General features: G+C 33.1%; 2 protein-coding genes across 2 annotated transcripts in view; both read right to left on the minus strand.

Moving 5' to 3' along the window:
* The window catches only part of apoc1 (apolipoprotein C-I), a 138,451-nt gene that overhangs the window by 75,492 nt on the left and 46,803 nt on the right, over window positions 1-16,156 (minus strand). The window lies entirely within an intron of this gene.
* On the minus strand, window positions 10,875-15,649 carry tomm40 (translocase of outer mitochondrial membrane 40 homolog (yeast)). Its single transcript, XM_018672455.2, has 9 exons — window positions 15,520-15,649; window positions 14,630-14,871; window positions 14,286-14,446; window positions 13,452-13,553; window positions 13,245-13,350; window positions 12,449-12,571; window positions 12,143-12,219; window positions 11,494-11,596; window positions 10,875-11,385 (listed from the first exon to the last, which is right to left on the minus strand). The coding sequence occupies exons 2-9, from the start codon at window positions 14,850-14,852 to the stop codon at window positions 11,246-11,248; spliced, it is 1,035 nt and encodes a 344-aa protein (XP_018527971.1). The 5' UTR covers window positions 14,853-14,871; window positions 15,520-15,649; the 3' UTR covers window positions 10,875-11,245.

A 16,156-nucleotide genomic window follows, 5' to 3' on the forward strand; every position in this document is an offset into this window, starting at 1 on the left:
AAAAATGTCATAGTATAGTATGATGTCAAAAATACTCAAAAAATGTCATAGGCATCAAAAATGGTCAAAAAATGTCATAGTATAGTTTGGTGTCAAAAAATGTCAGTATAGTATGGTGTCAAAAATCACCAACAAATGTCATAGGATAGTAAGGAATCAAAAAACTGCGGAAAAATGTCATAGTATAGTATGGCATGAAAATATGCCACATAATGTTGTAAGTCGTCTTTGGACCGTTTCTGTGATTAACATGTTCTGTCTCTGCAGGAAGAGGAGAAGACCGCATCACCTGAAGAGGACAACAAAAGTGGTTAAATGTTCTCTTAAGATGTTTAGAGATGTATAAGACTTTAATGAGCATATCCTCATATGTGATCAAAATTACATTAATTGTGTGATGAGAGAATAAAACCAAGTGTCACCAAGTGTCAGTAGAGTCATCATCTTTGCTGTGGTTTGTTAAAATGTTGTCTAGAACAGAATCAATAAAGTTTTGTCATTTAACTTTTGAATTTTTTTTTTTTTTCAAATTAATATCACAAAAATGCTAAAAGCTCTAACCCTAACCCTAACCCCTAACCCCAACCCCCTATCTCTGGCTAAAAGTGGCAACCCTAACCCTAACCTCCAGATAACATAGGCTAAACGCTGTAACCCTAACCCTAACCAATAGATAAAAGTGGCTAAAAGCCATAACCGTAACCCTAAACCTTATCTCTGGCTAAAAGCAGTAACCCTAACCCTAATCCTCATATGAGGCATGATATAAACAAGACAAGATATAAAACAGGGTAATATATAAGGATAGATCAAAGAAAATGGCCGAACAAATGTCAAAAATACTCAAAAAAAACGTCATATGGCGTCAAAAATGGTCAAAAAATGTCATAGGTAATGGTGTCAAAAGAACTCAAAAAACGTCATATGGCGTCAAAAAATGGTCAAAAAATGTCATATGGTGTTAAAAATACTCAAAAAATGTCATAGGCATCAAAAACGGTCAAAAAATGTCATTTTTATAGTAAGGTGTCATAAATACTCAAAAAATGTCATAGTATAGTATGGTGGTCAAAAAATGTCATAGTGTAGTGTGGTGTCAAAAACTGTCATATACTATGAATACTCAAAAAATGTCATAGTATGGCGTCAAAAATACTCAAACGACAGTGTAGTAAGGCGTTAAAAATACTCAAAAAATGTCATAGGCATCAAAAATGGTCAAAAAATGTCATTTTATAGTAAGGCATTAAAAATACTCAAAAAATGTCATAGTATAGTTTGGTGTTAAAAAATGTCATAGTATAGTATGGTGTCAAAAATAAACAAAAAATGTCAAATGGTGTCAAAAATCAAAAAATGTCATATGGCGTCAAAAACTGTCATAGTATAGTATGATGTCAAAAATACTCAAAAAATGTCATAGTATAGTATGATGTCAAAAATACTCAAAAATGTCATAGTATAGTATGTCAAAAACTGTCATAGTATAGTATGGTGTCAAAAATACTCAAAAATGTCATAGTATAGTAAGGCGTTAAAAAATGTCATAGTATAGTATGATGTCAAAATTACTCAAAAATGTCATAGTATAGTATGATGTCAAAATACTCAAAAAATGTCATAGTATAGTATGGCGTCAAAAAATACTCAAAAATGTCATAGTATAGTATGATGTCAAAAATACTCAAAAAATAGTAGTATGGCGTCATGGTCAAAAAATGTCATAGTATAGTATGATGTTAAAAATACTCAAAAATGTCATAGTATAGTAAGGCGTTAAAAAATGTCATAGTATATATGGCGTCAAAATACTCAAAAAATGTCATAGTATAGTATGGTGTCAAAAATACTCAAAAAATGTCATAGTATAGTATGATGTCAAAATTACTCAAAAGATGTCATAGTATAGTATGGTGTCAAAAATACTCAAAAATGTCATAGTATAGTATGATGTCAAAATTACTCAAAAAATGTCATAGTATAGTATGGCGTCAAAAATACTCAAAAATGTCATAGTATAGTATGATGTCAAAAATAAAAAAATGTCATAGTATAGTATGATGTCAAAATACTCAAAAAAATGTCATAGTATAGTATGATGTCAAAAATACTCAAAAAATGCGTCAAAATACTCAAAAAATGTCATAGTATAGTATGATGTCAAAAATACTCAAAAAATGTCATAGTATAGTATGGCGTCAGTCAAAATGTCATAGTATAGTAAAAAAAATGTCATAGTATAGTAGGCGTTAAAATTACTCAAAATGTCATAGTATAGTATGATGTCAAAAATACTCAAAAAAATGTCATAGTATAGTATGGCGTCAAAAACTGTCATAGTATAGTATGGTGTCAAAAATACTCAAAAAATGTCATAGTTTAGTATGATGTCAAAAATACTCAAAAAATGTCATAGTATAGTACGTTAAAAATACTCAAAAAATGTCATAGTATAGTATGATGTCAAAATACTCAAAAAATGTCATAGTATAGTATGATGTCAAAAATACTCAAAAAATGTCATAGTATAGTATGGCGGTCAAAAATACTCAAAAAATGTCATCGTCAAAAAATGTCATAGTCAAAGTCACATAGTCACGTCATAGTATAAAACTCAAATACATACTCAAAAAATGTCATAGTATAGTATGGTGTCAAAAATACTCAAAAAATGTCATAGTATAGTATGTTAAAATTACTCAAAAAATGTCATAGTAGATGTCAAAAATACTAAAAAAATGTCATAGTATAGTATGGCGTCAAAAATACTCAAAAAATGTCATAGTATAGTATGGCGTCAAAAACTGTCATAGTATAGTATGGTGTCAAAATACTCAAAAAATGTCATAGTTCAAGTCATAGGTATGTCACATAGTATAGTATACACGTGTCATAGTCAAAAATGTCATCAAAAATACTCAAAAAATGTCATAGTTTAGTATGATGTCAAAAATACTCAAAAAATGTCATAGTATAGTAAAATTACTCAAAAAATGTCATAGTATAGTAAGGCGTTAAAATTACTCAAAAAATGTCATAGTATAGTATGATGTCAAAAATACTCAAAAAATGTCATAGTATAGTATGGGTCAAAAATACTCAAAAATGTCATAGTATAGTATGATGTCAAAAAATACTCAAAAAATGTCATAGTATAGTATGCGTCAAAAATACTCAAAAATGTCATAGTATAGTATGATGTCAAAAATACTCAAAAAATGTCATAGTATAGTATGGCGTCATGTCAAAAAAATGTCATAGTATAGTATGGCGTTAAAAAATGTCATAGTATAGTAAGGCGTTAAAAATTACTCAAAAAATGTCATAGTATAGTATGATGTCAAAAATACTCAAAAAATGTCATAGTATAGTATGGCGTCAAAAACTGTCATAGTATAGTATGGTGTCAAAATCAAAAAATGTCATAGTATAGTATGTCAAAATGTCATAGTATAGTATGGTGTCAAAAATACTCAAAAATGTCATAGTTTAGTATGATGTCAAAAATACTCAAAAAATGTCATAGTATAGTAAGGCGTTAAAATTACTCAAAAAATGTCATAGTATAGTAAGGCGTTAAAATTACTCAAAAAATGTCATAGTATAGTAAGGCGTTAAAATATGTCAGAGTATAGTATGTTAAAATTACTCAAAAAATGTCATAGTATAGTATGATGTTAAAATTACTCAAAAATGTCATAGTATAGTATGGCGTCAAAAATACTCAAAAAAATGTCATAGTATAGTATGATCAAAAATAGTCAAAAAATGTCATAGTATAGTCATGTATAGTATGCAAAAATGTCACTCAAAAATACTCAAAAAGTCATGTATAGTATGATGTTAAAATACTCAAAAAATGTCATAGTATAGTATGATGTCAAAATACTCAAAAATGTCATAGTCAAAAATACTCAAAAAATGTCATAGTAGTATGGTCAAAAATACTCAAAAATAGCGTCAAAATAGTCATAGTATAGTATGATGTTCAAAAATACTCAAAAAATGTCATAGTATAGTATGGCTGTCAAAAATACTCAAAAAATGTCATAGTATAGTATGATGTCAAAAAATACTCAAAAAAATGTCATAGTATAGTATGGCGTGTCAAAAAATGTCATAGTATAGTATGGCAAAATTACTCAAAAATGTCATAGTATAGTATGATGTCAAAAATACTCAAAAAATGTCATAGTATAGTATGGCGTCAAAAACTGTCATAGTATAGTATGGTGTCAAAAATACTCAAAAAATGTCATAGTTTAGTATGATGTCAAAATACTCAAAAAATGTCATAGTATAGTAAGGCGTTAAAATTACTCAAAAAATATCATAGTATAGTAAGGCGTAAAATTACTCAAAAAATGTCATAGTATAGTATGATGTCAAAAATACTCAAAAAATGTCATAGTATAGTATGATGTCAAAATTACTCAAAAAATGTCATAGTATAGTATGGTGTCAAAAATACTCAAAAAATGTCATAGTATAGTATGGCGTTAAAAAATGCCATAGTATAGTAAGGCGTTAATTACTCAAAAATGTCATAGTATAGTATGATGCGTCAAAAATTACTCAAAAAATGTCATAGTATAGTATGAGTCAAAAATACTCAAAAAAATGTCATAGTATAGTATAGTATGATGTCAAAAATTACTCAAAAAATGTCATAGTATAGTATGATGTCAAAAATACTCAAAAAATGTCATAGTATAGTATGATGTCAAAAATACTCAAAAAATGTCATAGTATAGTAAGGCGTTAAAATTACTCAAAAAATGTCATAGTATAGTATGGTGTCAAAAATACTCAAAAAATGTCATAGTATAGTATGGCGTCAAAAATACTCAAAAAATGTCATAGTATAGTAAGGCGTTAAAATTACTCAAAAAATGTCATAGTATAGTATGATGTCAAAAATACTAAAAAAATGTCATAGTATAGTATGGCGTCAAAAATACTCAAAAAATGTCATAGTATAGTAAGGCGTTAAAATTACTCAAAAAATGTCATAGTATAGTATGATGTCAAAATACTCAAAAAATGTCATAGTATAGTATGATGTCAAAAATACTCAAAAAATGTCATAGTATAGTATGGCGTCAAAAACTGTCATAGTATAGTATGGTGTCAAAAATACTCAAAAAATGTCATAGTTTAGTATGATGTCAAAAATACTCAAAAAATGTCATAGTATAGTAAGGCGTTAAAATTACTCAAAAAATGTCATAGTATAGTAAGGCGTTAAAATTACTCAAAAAATGTCATAGTATAGTAAGGCGTTAAAATTACTCAAAAAATGTCATAGTATAGTATGGTGTCAAAAATACTCAAAAAATGTCATAGTATAGTATGGCGTCAAAAATACTCAAAAAATGTCATAGTATAGTAAGGCGTTAAAATTACTCAAAAAATGTCATAGTATAGTATGATGTCAAAAATAGTAAAAAAATGTCATAGTATAGTATGGCGTCAAAAATACTCAAAAAATGTCATAGTATAGTAAGGCGTTAAAATTACTCAAAAAATGTCATAGTATAGTATGATGTCAAAAATACTCAAAAAATGTCATAGTATAGTATGATGTCAAAAATACTCAAAAAATGTCATAGTATAGTATGGCGTCAAAAACTGTCATAGTATAGTATGGTGTCAAAAATACTCAAAAAATGTCATAGTTTAGTATGATGTCAAAAATACTCAAAAAATGTCATAGTATAGTAAGGCGTTAAAATTACTCAAAAAATGTCATAGTATAGTAAGGCGTTAAAATTACTCAAAAAATGTCATAGTATAGTAAGGCGTCAAAAATACTCAAAAAATGTCATAGTATAGTATGATGTCAAAAATACTCAAAAAATGTCATAGTATAGTATGGCGTCAAAAATACTCAAAAAATGTCATAGTATAGTATGATGTCAAAAATAGTCAAAAAATGTCATAGTATAGTATGGCGTCAAAAATACTCAAAAAATGTCATTGTATAGTATGATGTTAAAAATACTCAAAAAATGTCATAGTATAGTATGATGTCAAAAATACTCAAAAAATGTCATAGTATAGTAAGGCGTTAAAATTACTCAAAAAATGTCATAGTATAGTATGATGTCAAAAATACTCAAAAAATGTCATAGTTTAGTATGATGTCAAAAATACTCAAAAAATGTCATAGTATAGTATGGCGTCAAAAATACTCAAAAAATGTCATAGTATAGTATGATGTCAAAAATACTCAAAAAATGTCATAGTATAGTATGGCGTCAAAAATACTCAAAAAATGTCATAGTATAGTATGATGTCAAAAATACTCAAAAAATGTCATAGTATAGTATGGCGTCAAACATGGTCAAAAAATGTCATAGTATAGTATGATGTTAAAAATACTCAAAAAATGTCATAGTATAGTATGATGTCAAAAATACTCAAAAAATGTCATAGTATAGTATGGCGTCAAAAATACTCAAAAAATGTCATAGTATAGTATGGCGTTAAAAATACTCAAAAAATGTCATAGTATAGTATGATGTCAAAATTACTCAAAAAATGTCATAGTATAGTATGATGTCAAAAATATTCAAAAAATGTCATAGTATAGAATGGCGTTAAAATTACTCAAAAACTGTCATAGTATAGTATGATGTCAAAAATACTCAAAAAATGTCATAGTATAGTAAGGCGTTAAAAATACTCAAAAAATGTCATAGTATAGTATGGTGTCAAAAAATGTCAGTATAGTATGGCGTCAAAAATACTCAAAAAATGTTATAGGCATCAAAAATGGTCAAAAAATGTCATAGTATAGTATGGTGTCAAAAAATGTCAGTATAGTATGGTGTCAAAAATCACCAACAAATGTCATAGGATAGTAAGGAATCAAAAACTGTGGAAAAATGTCATAGTATAGTATGGCATGAAAATATGCCACATAATGTTGTAAGTCGTCTTTGGACCGTTTCTATGATTAACATGTTCTGTCTCTGCAGGAAGAGGAGAAGACCGCATCACCTGAAGAGGACAACAAAAGTGGTTAAATGTTCTCTTAAGATGTTTAGAGATGTATAAGACTTTAATGAGCATATCCTCATATGTGATCAAAATTACATTAATTGTGTGATGAGAGAATAAAACCAAGTGTCACCAAGTGGTCAGACACCTGTCATTTTTCATCTTTGCTGTGGTTTGTTAAATGTTGTCTAGAACAGAATCAATAAAGTTTTGTCATTTAACTTTTGAATTTTTTTTTTTTTTTCAAATTAATATCACAAAAATGCTAAAAGCTCTAACCCTAACCCTAACCCTAACCCCAACCCTTATCTCTGGCTAAAAGTGGCAACCCTAACCCTAACCTCCAGATAACATAGGCTAAACGCTGTAACCCTAACCCTAACCAATAGATAAAAGTGGCTAAAAGCCATAACCGTAACCCTAAACCTTATCTCTGGCTAAAAGCAGTAACCCTAACCCTAATCCTCATATGAGGCATGATATAAACAAGACAAGATATAAAACAGGGTAATATATAAGGATAGATCAAAGAAAATGGCCGAACAAATGTCAAAAATACTCAAAAAACGTCATATGGCGTCAAAAATGGTCAAAAAATGTCATAGTATGGTGTCAAAAGAACTCAAAAAACGTCATATGGCGTCAAAAATGGTCAAAAAATGTCATATGGTGTTAAAAATACTCAAAAAATGTCATAGGCATCAAAAACGGTCAAAAAATGTCATTTTATAGTAAGGTGTCATAAATACTCAAAAAATGTCATAGTATAGTATGGTGTCAAAAAATGTCATAGTGTAGTGTGGTGTCAAAAACTGTCATATACTATGAATACTCAAAAAATGTCATAGTATGGCGTCAAAAATACTCAAACGACAGTGTAGTAAGGCGTTAAAAATACTCAAACGACAGTGTAGTAAGGCGTTAAAAATACTCAAAAAATGTCATAGGCATCAAAAATGGTCAAAAAATGTCATTTTATAGTAAGGCATTAAAAATACTCAAAAAATGTCATAGTATAGTTTGGTGTCAAAAAATGTCATAGTATAGTTTGGTGTCAAAAATAAACAAAAAATGTCAAATGGTGTCAAAAATCAAAAAATGTCATATGGCGTCAAAAACTGTCATAGTATAGTATGATGTCAAAAATACTCAAAAAATGACATAGTGTAGTATCCATCAAAAATGGTCAAAAAAATGTCATTTTATAGTAAGGCATTAAAAATACTCAAAAAATGTCATAGTATGGCATCAAAAATGGTCAAAAAATGTCATATAGTTTGGTGTCAAAAACTGTCATAGTATAGTATGGCGTCAAAAAATGTCATAGTATAGTAAGGCATTAAAAATACTCAAAAAATGTCATAGTATAGTTTGGTGTCAAAAACTGTCATAGTATAGTATGGTGTCAAAAATAAACAAAAAATGTCAAATGGTGTCAAAAACTGTCATAGCATAGTGTTGCCTCAAAAATACTCAAAAAATGTCATAGTATAGTTTGGTGTCAAAAACTGTCATAGTATGGCGTCAAAAAATGTTATAGTATAGTAAGGTGTTAAAAACACTCAAAAAGTAAATACTATAGTATGGTGTCAAAAGTAAACAAAAAATGTCAAATGGTGTCAAAAAACGTCATATGGCATCAAAAATGGTCAAAAAATGCCATAGTATGGTGTCAAAAATACTCAAAAAATGTCAAGGCATCAAAAAATGTAATAGTATAATAAGGCGCCAAAAACGGTCAAAAAATGTCATAGTATAGCATGACGTCAAAAACTGTCATAGTATAGTATGTTGTCAAAAATGGTCAAAAAATGTCATAGTATATTGTGTGTTCAGTGTCAGAAAATGTCATAGTATATTGTGTGTTCAGTGTCAGAAAATGTCATACTGATACAAGTACTATGCTTAGACAACTTGTAATATGATATACAAGGTAAGATAAACTAAGTCCAGTTATGTTACTAAGTCCACAGGAAAATGAAAATGATACCTTTTTGATGTCTTACTATACTGACTTATTAGGACTTTTTTTTTTTTTTTTTTTTTTTTTTTTTAGATTTTTGACTTCATAGAATACTATGACATTTCAATGACATGTTTGATGCCTTAATATACTGTGGCATTTTTTATTCAAATTTGTAATCAAATTCTATGACACTATGACCTTTTTATGACATTTTTGATGACGTTAGACCTTTTTTTTTAAATTTAAGAAAAAGTAAGTAAGACATTTTTATGCCTTACTGTACTATGATGTTTTTTGACAGTTTGACACCTTACTACTATGACATTTTTAATGCCAAATTTACAAAGGTCTTTACAGCAGCTTCTGTTATATACTGTAAACATATTTTTAAAATCACCATCTGATCAACAGTTAAAATTAACACACAACAACTTGATATTGTTTTGTACGGTGTAGTCTAGTGTGTGTAGCACATACACATAATGAGGAATTTCTGATTATGTCCAATCAAACTGATGTCAAGATATTTTACAATCCCGTTTTGACTCATCCTGAACAACAACAATCCAAAACATAAAACTTAGCATTTGTTGGTTCTGATGTGTTAGATATTGTTTGGGAGAGAAGGTATACTATTTTGATAATTTTTTAAAACCATGAATGCCAAATATTTGTTTTCTGATTTAATAGACATGATTAATCAGTTCTTATTATATGTAGTAATAAATTAATTAAATACCAGAGTTTGGACGAGGTCTCTCTGATCGTGGACAAAGTCTCTTTGACCGTGGACGATGTCTCTGTGATCAGAGAGTGTTTCTGAGATTATGGACAATGTCTCTGCAACCATGGACTATGAACAGAGAGAATGTAATTTTGAAGACAGAGAGACAAGAAGAAATCTGAGAGCAGGTTATGTAGAGACACACAGTAAAAGAGGTTGAGAGAAAGAGCACAGCAAATACAAGAATCCAGCCTGGCCTGGAGGGAACATAGACATTTTAGTCCATCAAGCACTTAAGTTTGTTACAGGAAGTACAAAGAAAATGTTAACTCTAGCTATTAATTTATATGTAGCTTTTTTGTAATCTACTGTGTTACATAAACATGACTTATTGTGAATAGTGAAATTTGTTAAAGTAATACAAACCATGTAAGATTAAAGATGGCAGAGGACTGTTCTTGATCACTGACTCAGTCCCAGAAATCACAGCTGTTAGACTGCCAAGGGGTTTTTTTGTTTAGTTTTTTTTTGCCACTTGGGGGCGGCAGAGACAAGCTGTAAACACAAAACTGTCACTGTCACCTTTACCTTTGAAGTTCATATGGTGAACTTGTTAGAAACTGTTGCTGATTTAAAGATACAGGAGATACAAACATTAATTTGTAGTCATGCAAGTCCAGTATTCATTAACTGTACTTCTGGCTCTGATATTGGACCCCACTAACTCGAGAGAAATAATTTTTGCTGCTACATTCGCCTATGCTCTCTGCTGCTTGCTAGTTGTCTGATGTTGGGTAGGTAGCACACAGTGGGTTTGTCAGAGCTTTTTTGCTGAAAACAGATGCCTGCTGCTGCTATTGGGTTTTTGGTGGGTTCATCAATTTGTGACCCCCTTCACGTTACACTGAGTCATTTAATCCATTATTAGTAGAAATACTGCTTTTTACAGCTTTAAACTGTGGTGAATAGATATTATTTGCTGGACTGAATTATACTATATGGTGTCAATATTGTGTATGTGTGCTGAACAGAAAGACATTAATAGTTGAATCAGCATCTCTCTGACAATCGTGACAAATGCTCACTCTTGCACAGGTATATCCATTAGACTACATATTTTGAAAATTATTAAATTGTGTTTGTACTTTGGGCCATTCTTCTATAAGTAATAACAATGTCTAGTTTTACAAAAAGTAATCACATTTATTTCAATCCACCATACATGATCACCATATATTATATGTCTAACCACTTTGATTTTCACGTCACATGTTCTCATGCATCACCTGATGCCCTCTGATGTACATCTCTCTAGCCTCTGGGTATATCCAATACACCATAAAGGAAAGACATTTGTGCTACAGTATGTAGGCATGGCTTGGCCAGTCCTGGCTCCTTGGTAGTTGTCTTTGTCTCTCTGTCTGCCCCAGAAATCACAGTTGTAAGAGAGTCTCTGAATTCAATTTCTAAAACTTAGTCCAGGTTCCTGTGTGTCTCTGTGCCGGTCCAAGCTGTGGCCTGCGAGCTAGCTCCAGGCAGACCCTGCACCTCTAGCCAATGGTGACACCGAAGCCACACTGGAACTTGTTCTTGCGATGGTTGAGGAAAGCCCCGAGGGCCAATGTGAGAGGCAGTGGCACCAGTTTCTTTTCAAGGGTTGCCCCTACCACCCAATTACTGTCAACTGTACCTGCAGAGAAGAAAAGTAAGACAGTGAAACAATTCTTTTTAAGAGGAAAATCTAGATTTTGTAATGTTAAAGTGGGCTCTTGTGTGGTTATGGTCATGCTGTATTTACCTTTAAAGAGCAGGTTTGCTTTGGGAAGGTCCAGCTGGTAACCGAAAGATGTTGTGGTGTCTTGCATCCTTGTGCTGGCTTCAAATTCAACTCCTATCTGCAACTGTATTAGAAGACAGAAGTTCATAGGATAGGTTCACTTTTTTCCAAAGTCTGTTTTAATACAATAGTCCTATGCACATTGAAATAATTTTTGGTCAGTGTAATTTTTCCCAGCAGCAATGACATCATCATCACTGTCAAAATGGCAACTGCCAACCTCCCTCTTCATCTTGGAGAAAAGGTAGTAGTTTGAGGGTCCCAAATCAGGTGGGTGTTGGACAAGTTCAAAGAATTAAATTGCACATTCCTATAACGAGAACTTTTTAACACAAATCCTTCTACCTTAGGCCAGAAACGTATCAATCACCCATTGTACTGCAAAGAATTTAACTTGATTTGCCCGATTCATTATTACCTTCAGCTGTACTTTAACATTATTTTTTGCACAAAACAAGGACTCTGGAATCACTTTAGGAAAAACATTAACTCATCCTTCAATACACAAACAGAATGTGAACCAAAAGGCTGCATTTGAGGTGTTTTGCCAGACAAGCCTTAACTGATGCACAGAAATAAAATCAAATATACTTTTCCTTCTGTTAGTTACCTGATCATTGGCTTTGTGATAGTATGTAGCATGTGCTCCTGCGCCTCCCAAAGTCAATGTAGCTACATAGTTGTCACCTAAGGAGGAAAAAAAGATATGAACCTCTTTCACACAGATAACAATGAGATGGAGTCAGGCACTGCTTATCTAAATCCTGATCACACTACAGTAAACTGTAATTAATGTCTTGGAAACTTGTAGGCAATTGTTAGATTAAAACTTAAACAAAGCAAGGTGGTAAAATATGACTCTGAGCATCAAATAGTCTTAGAGTGCATGGTTCAAGAAGCTTAGGGTGGATTTTACCTGTGTATCTGCCCAAGAGGGAGGTGACAGTTCCTTCCTCCCCTGGTCTCCTGTGGTACACCAGCTCACCACCCAGAGCCAGCGCTGGTGTGATGGACTGGAGATAGTGGGCCACCAAGATGCCTGAAGGAAAGTAATAAAAGATCTTCCATTAGATATATATACATATACACATACATACATTCATTCATATTTGTAGTATGGAGTATGGTCTTCCATTCTCTCCTTTTCCTAATTCCTCCACAATAATCAAAATCGTTGCTTTTTATTTAACCACTGATCAAATAACTGTTTCAGCTCTAACTGCATTACACATCAGTTTGAGGATTTTATGTTTTCTGGCATACACTTTGCATATAGTATACACTGATCAGCCACAACATTAAAACCACTGACAGGCAAAGTGAATAACATTGATCACCTCTTCACAATTAGATGGTCTGTTGGGAAGTCTTGGATGCTAGAATTCATGTAGATGTTATTTGACTCATACCACCCACCTAAACATTGTTACAGATCAAGCACACCCCTGCTTATGGCAACAGTACTCCCCAGTGGCAGGGAACACAACAAAGAGCCAAAGACCTCCAAACTCCAGAGATCCCTACCCAATCAAGCACTGGGCTTGATCTTATTAATACTGTGAAATTTACCTCAACCACATCACCCAGTCAAAGCAGTAGTCATGTCCTACTATGGTTCTCACTCTCAACAAACCCCTTTGCTGAAATTGTTTTTGAGAATTACAAACACATACAACAAAACCACCACTACAGTTTTGTGAAAATAATCATACCAGACCCAACAAGTACATCTGGATTTCCGAGTGTCACAGCAGAGGTGAAGTCTTCACCACGATACTCCATGTCACACTGCCAGTTCACAAACTTGTGCTGCTGAGTCTACAAGTTTCAAAAAATAGGGAGAAAAAAATCAGACACCATAGAAAACAGACTCCAGAGGACTACATCTGAACCGCTGTTCCTTCTACAAGGCTACACACCTGGATGGCTATTTTGGAGCGCACAGCAGTTGTGAGCTGGTGGATGACCTGGGCATTCAGGCTCCCAGTATTGTCCATATCTCCGACCATGACTGGGAATGACTAGAGGAAAGAAAAGAAATCGTTGTCAGCTTTCAAGTTGAGTAGATGACATTTGAAACCGTGCAATAATACTGAGCCTTAGGCTGCACAACTTCCCTAATATTAGCGTAACTTTTGTTGAATTGTATTTATCAGTTGCTCCTGTGATCCATGTGGGCAAAGAAAAAAATTTCAACTCAGGCATGTTTTTCAGTTTTGAACCATGGTGAAGACAAATCACCTAGCTGAATTAACTAACAGATAAATGACTTGATATTCTAACCTTGGCATTTGTGGTTCTCCTTTGTTATGTGAACATATTTGCATGATTGCTCTTTACCCTTTTTAACCCATCAGGACCCACAGTGACACAGAAGTCGCCACCTCTTTAAATGTTGTAGAAAGTTCTGCATAATTGACTTTTAACTCAAGAAAGTCCCCAAGAAAATGATAAAACATTATCAAAAAAATAATAACTTTAGTCTGTTTTATATCCCACAAAATTTATAATTTTCCTAAAATGGGTCTGGCCTGTTATGGGTTAATAATGTCCATAAGTACAACAACATAAAAAGCTATTTTTCTTCCCCAAAAATGCTTGAGCCTTTATATAGCCTTCATATATTAATTAACCCTTGACAGCAGTGCAATTAGGGGGAAGTGAATGCCTTTGTTATCCCATTAATGGTGCAAATAAGCAACTAAAAACAGATGAGACAACAGGAAGATTTGCAGCCCAAATTTGATCATTACCTCTGTTGGTCCAGTCTGTTTACTGCCTACGTAGGTGGCACCAAATCGATAACCAGAATCACCCTGGGTACTGAGGGTAATTGTGTGGCTGACCTGGAAGTGGTTACTCAGGCCCTTGTTGACCACTAACCGCACCCCTTCCATCTGCAGAGGAAACACCTCTAAAACAAAAGAAAAAAAAAGTGAGGACAAAAAAGATCAACATCAGACAATTATTTATACCCGTGCATACATATAATACATTACCACATTTCTTTTTTAAAAGTTTAACAAATGTGAAGGAAAAAAACATCATAAATCATAAATTACTGCACCTCACGCAATTTAACTGCTGACTTTCTAACCTTTACATTTGCGGTGGCACTCCTCATAGGTGCCTGGGTTTGGGAGCAGGGAATCTGCATCTGACGTCTGCTGGCCAGATCCAGATGTTGGAGGGACGGAAGACACTGAGGGCATAGTGAACCCTGGAGGGACCGACACCAACCCTGGGACCCCTTGACCACCTCCAGCTGCAACTGCAGCTGGAGCTGGGCTGGGGGAGGCGGCAGCCAACACACTGCCCATACTCTGATTCTATAACAGACTAGGAAAGAGACAGACAGTGGATGAATCATTTATGTCATTCATCTATAATATCAGTGTAATTTAATCACACAGCTGTGAGCTACTGACTGTTAAGGTAATCACTGTGAGAGTGGGAATGAAAATACAAAGAAGTATTTTAACAAATATGACCCCACTCTTTACACAGTTTATCCAATGCACCTGGACACAGTTAGCTCCAAAAACGTTACAGCTACCATTATCTTGGCTAGCTAAAGTGAGTGATCTGTCCTCCTGTCCTGGCAGCAACAGTACAAGACTGGCTGTAGCTAAGGCCCAGTTCAGTCAGACTGCCGATAAATATAATGATGTTAGACCACAACAAATCGTGGTAACCACAAGAAATATCAAACTACAACTTCTGGTTTGCTACAGAGACCGCATTTGGAGATAAGCCAGCAGTCGGCAAAACTATCCGGTAGCAGTATTTAACCTGTGAAGGCTAATGCAAGCTAGCACGGTTGGTTGGCTAGCTAGCTGGCTAGGTAGCCATGTGGAGTCGCCCACGAGATCTGTTCGTGTACATACGGAAAACACTGTAGTTTAGAATACAATGCTTGACCAACTAACAATATCAACTATCCTCTTCCTGTAAAAGTACATGCAATTTAATGGTTTAGCTACTCACGCTAACGACTTGGGATCCAGGGGGGTAGTTGAACACCGGCAAAGTTCACGACAACGTCCGTGACCGTAGTTGACAAGTGTCCGCCCAGTTCCAGTGACTCGTGCATTGATTGGCCAACGCACATATCATTTCAAAGGTTATTGGCTGAAATTGCAGCTGGACAGCCCGCTCCTGATGACGTACTGCAGGGTTCATTCGCTTAACATTCGTTTCATTCAATCTCCCACTGAATGACATTCCAAGGGTACACCTGTCTTTGGAGCCCTAGTGCATGAGTACATTAAAAAAATATATACACTTATTTATTTTATAAAAACCAAAGTATGCGTGCCTTATGTAATTTTTTAAAAGATTAAAATACATAATATACTATAATATAATATATATACTAAGTCTGTATGACATATGGTATGGATTATAAAATGCAAGGTTACAGTTCATGCAAATAAGAGAGGGAAGGTTTTTGGTCTCAAACTAGGCCCTGTCTCACTAAGTAATAATAATAATAAGTTAACTGGAAATGAACTGTGTGAAAAACCTTGACCAACCCCTGAAACTTGAACCAAACTAAAAAAGAGCAGGCTTGGATTTTATTCTGACTGCTTCTCTACTTTGTGAGACAGGTTCCTGGCTGCTT

Source organism: Lates calcarifer, linkage group LG15 (genome assembly GCF_001640805.2).
Source record: "Lates calcarifer isolate ASB-BC8 linkage group LG15, TLL_Latcal_v3, whole genome shotgun sequence".
Taxonomy (NCBI): Eukaryota; Metazoa; Chordata; class Actinopteri; family Centropomidae; genus Lates; species Lates calcarifer.

Coding starts and splice junctions, on each gene's coding strand:
- tomm40 (XM_018672455.2), bottom strand. CDS start 14,852: ATGGGCAGTGTGTTGGCTGCCGCCTCCCCCAGCCCAGCTCCAGCTGCA. Junction 12,572..13,244: donor AGATGTACTTGTTGGGTCTG/GTATGATTATTT, acceptor ACTTTCCTTCAG/GCATCTTGGTGGCCCACTAT. Junction 11,597..12,142: donor ATCACAAAGCCAATGATCAG/GTAACTAACAGA, acceptor CTTCTAATACAG/TTGCAGATAGGAGTTGAATT.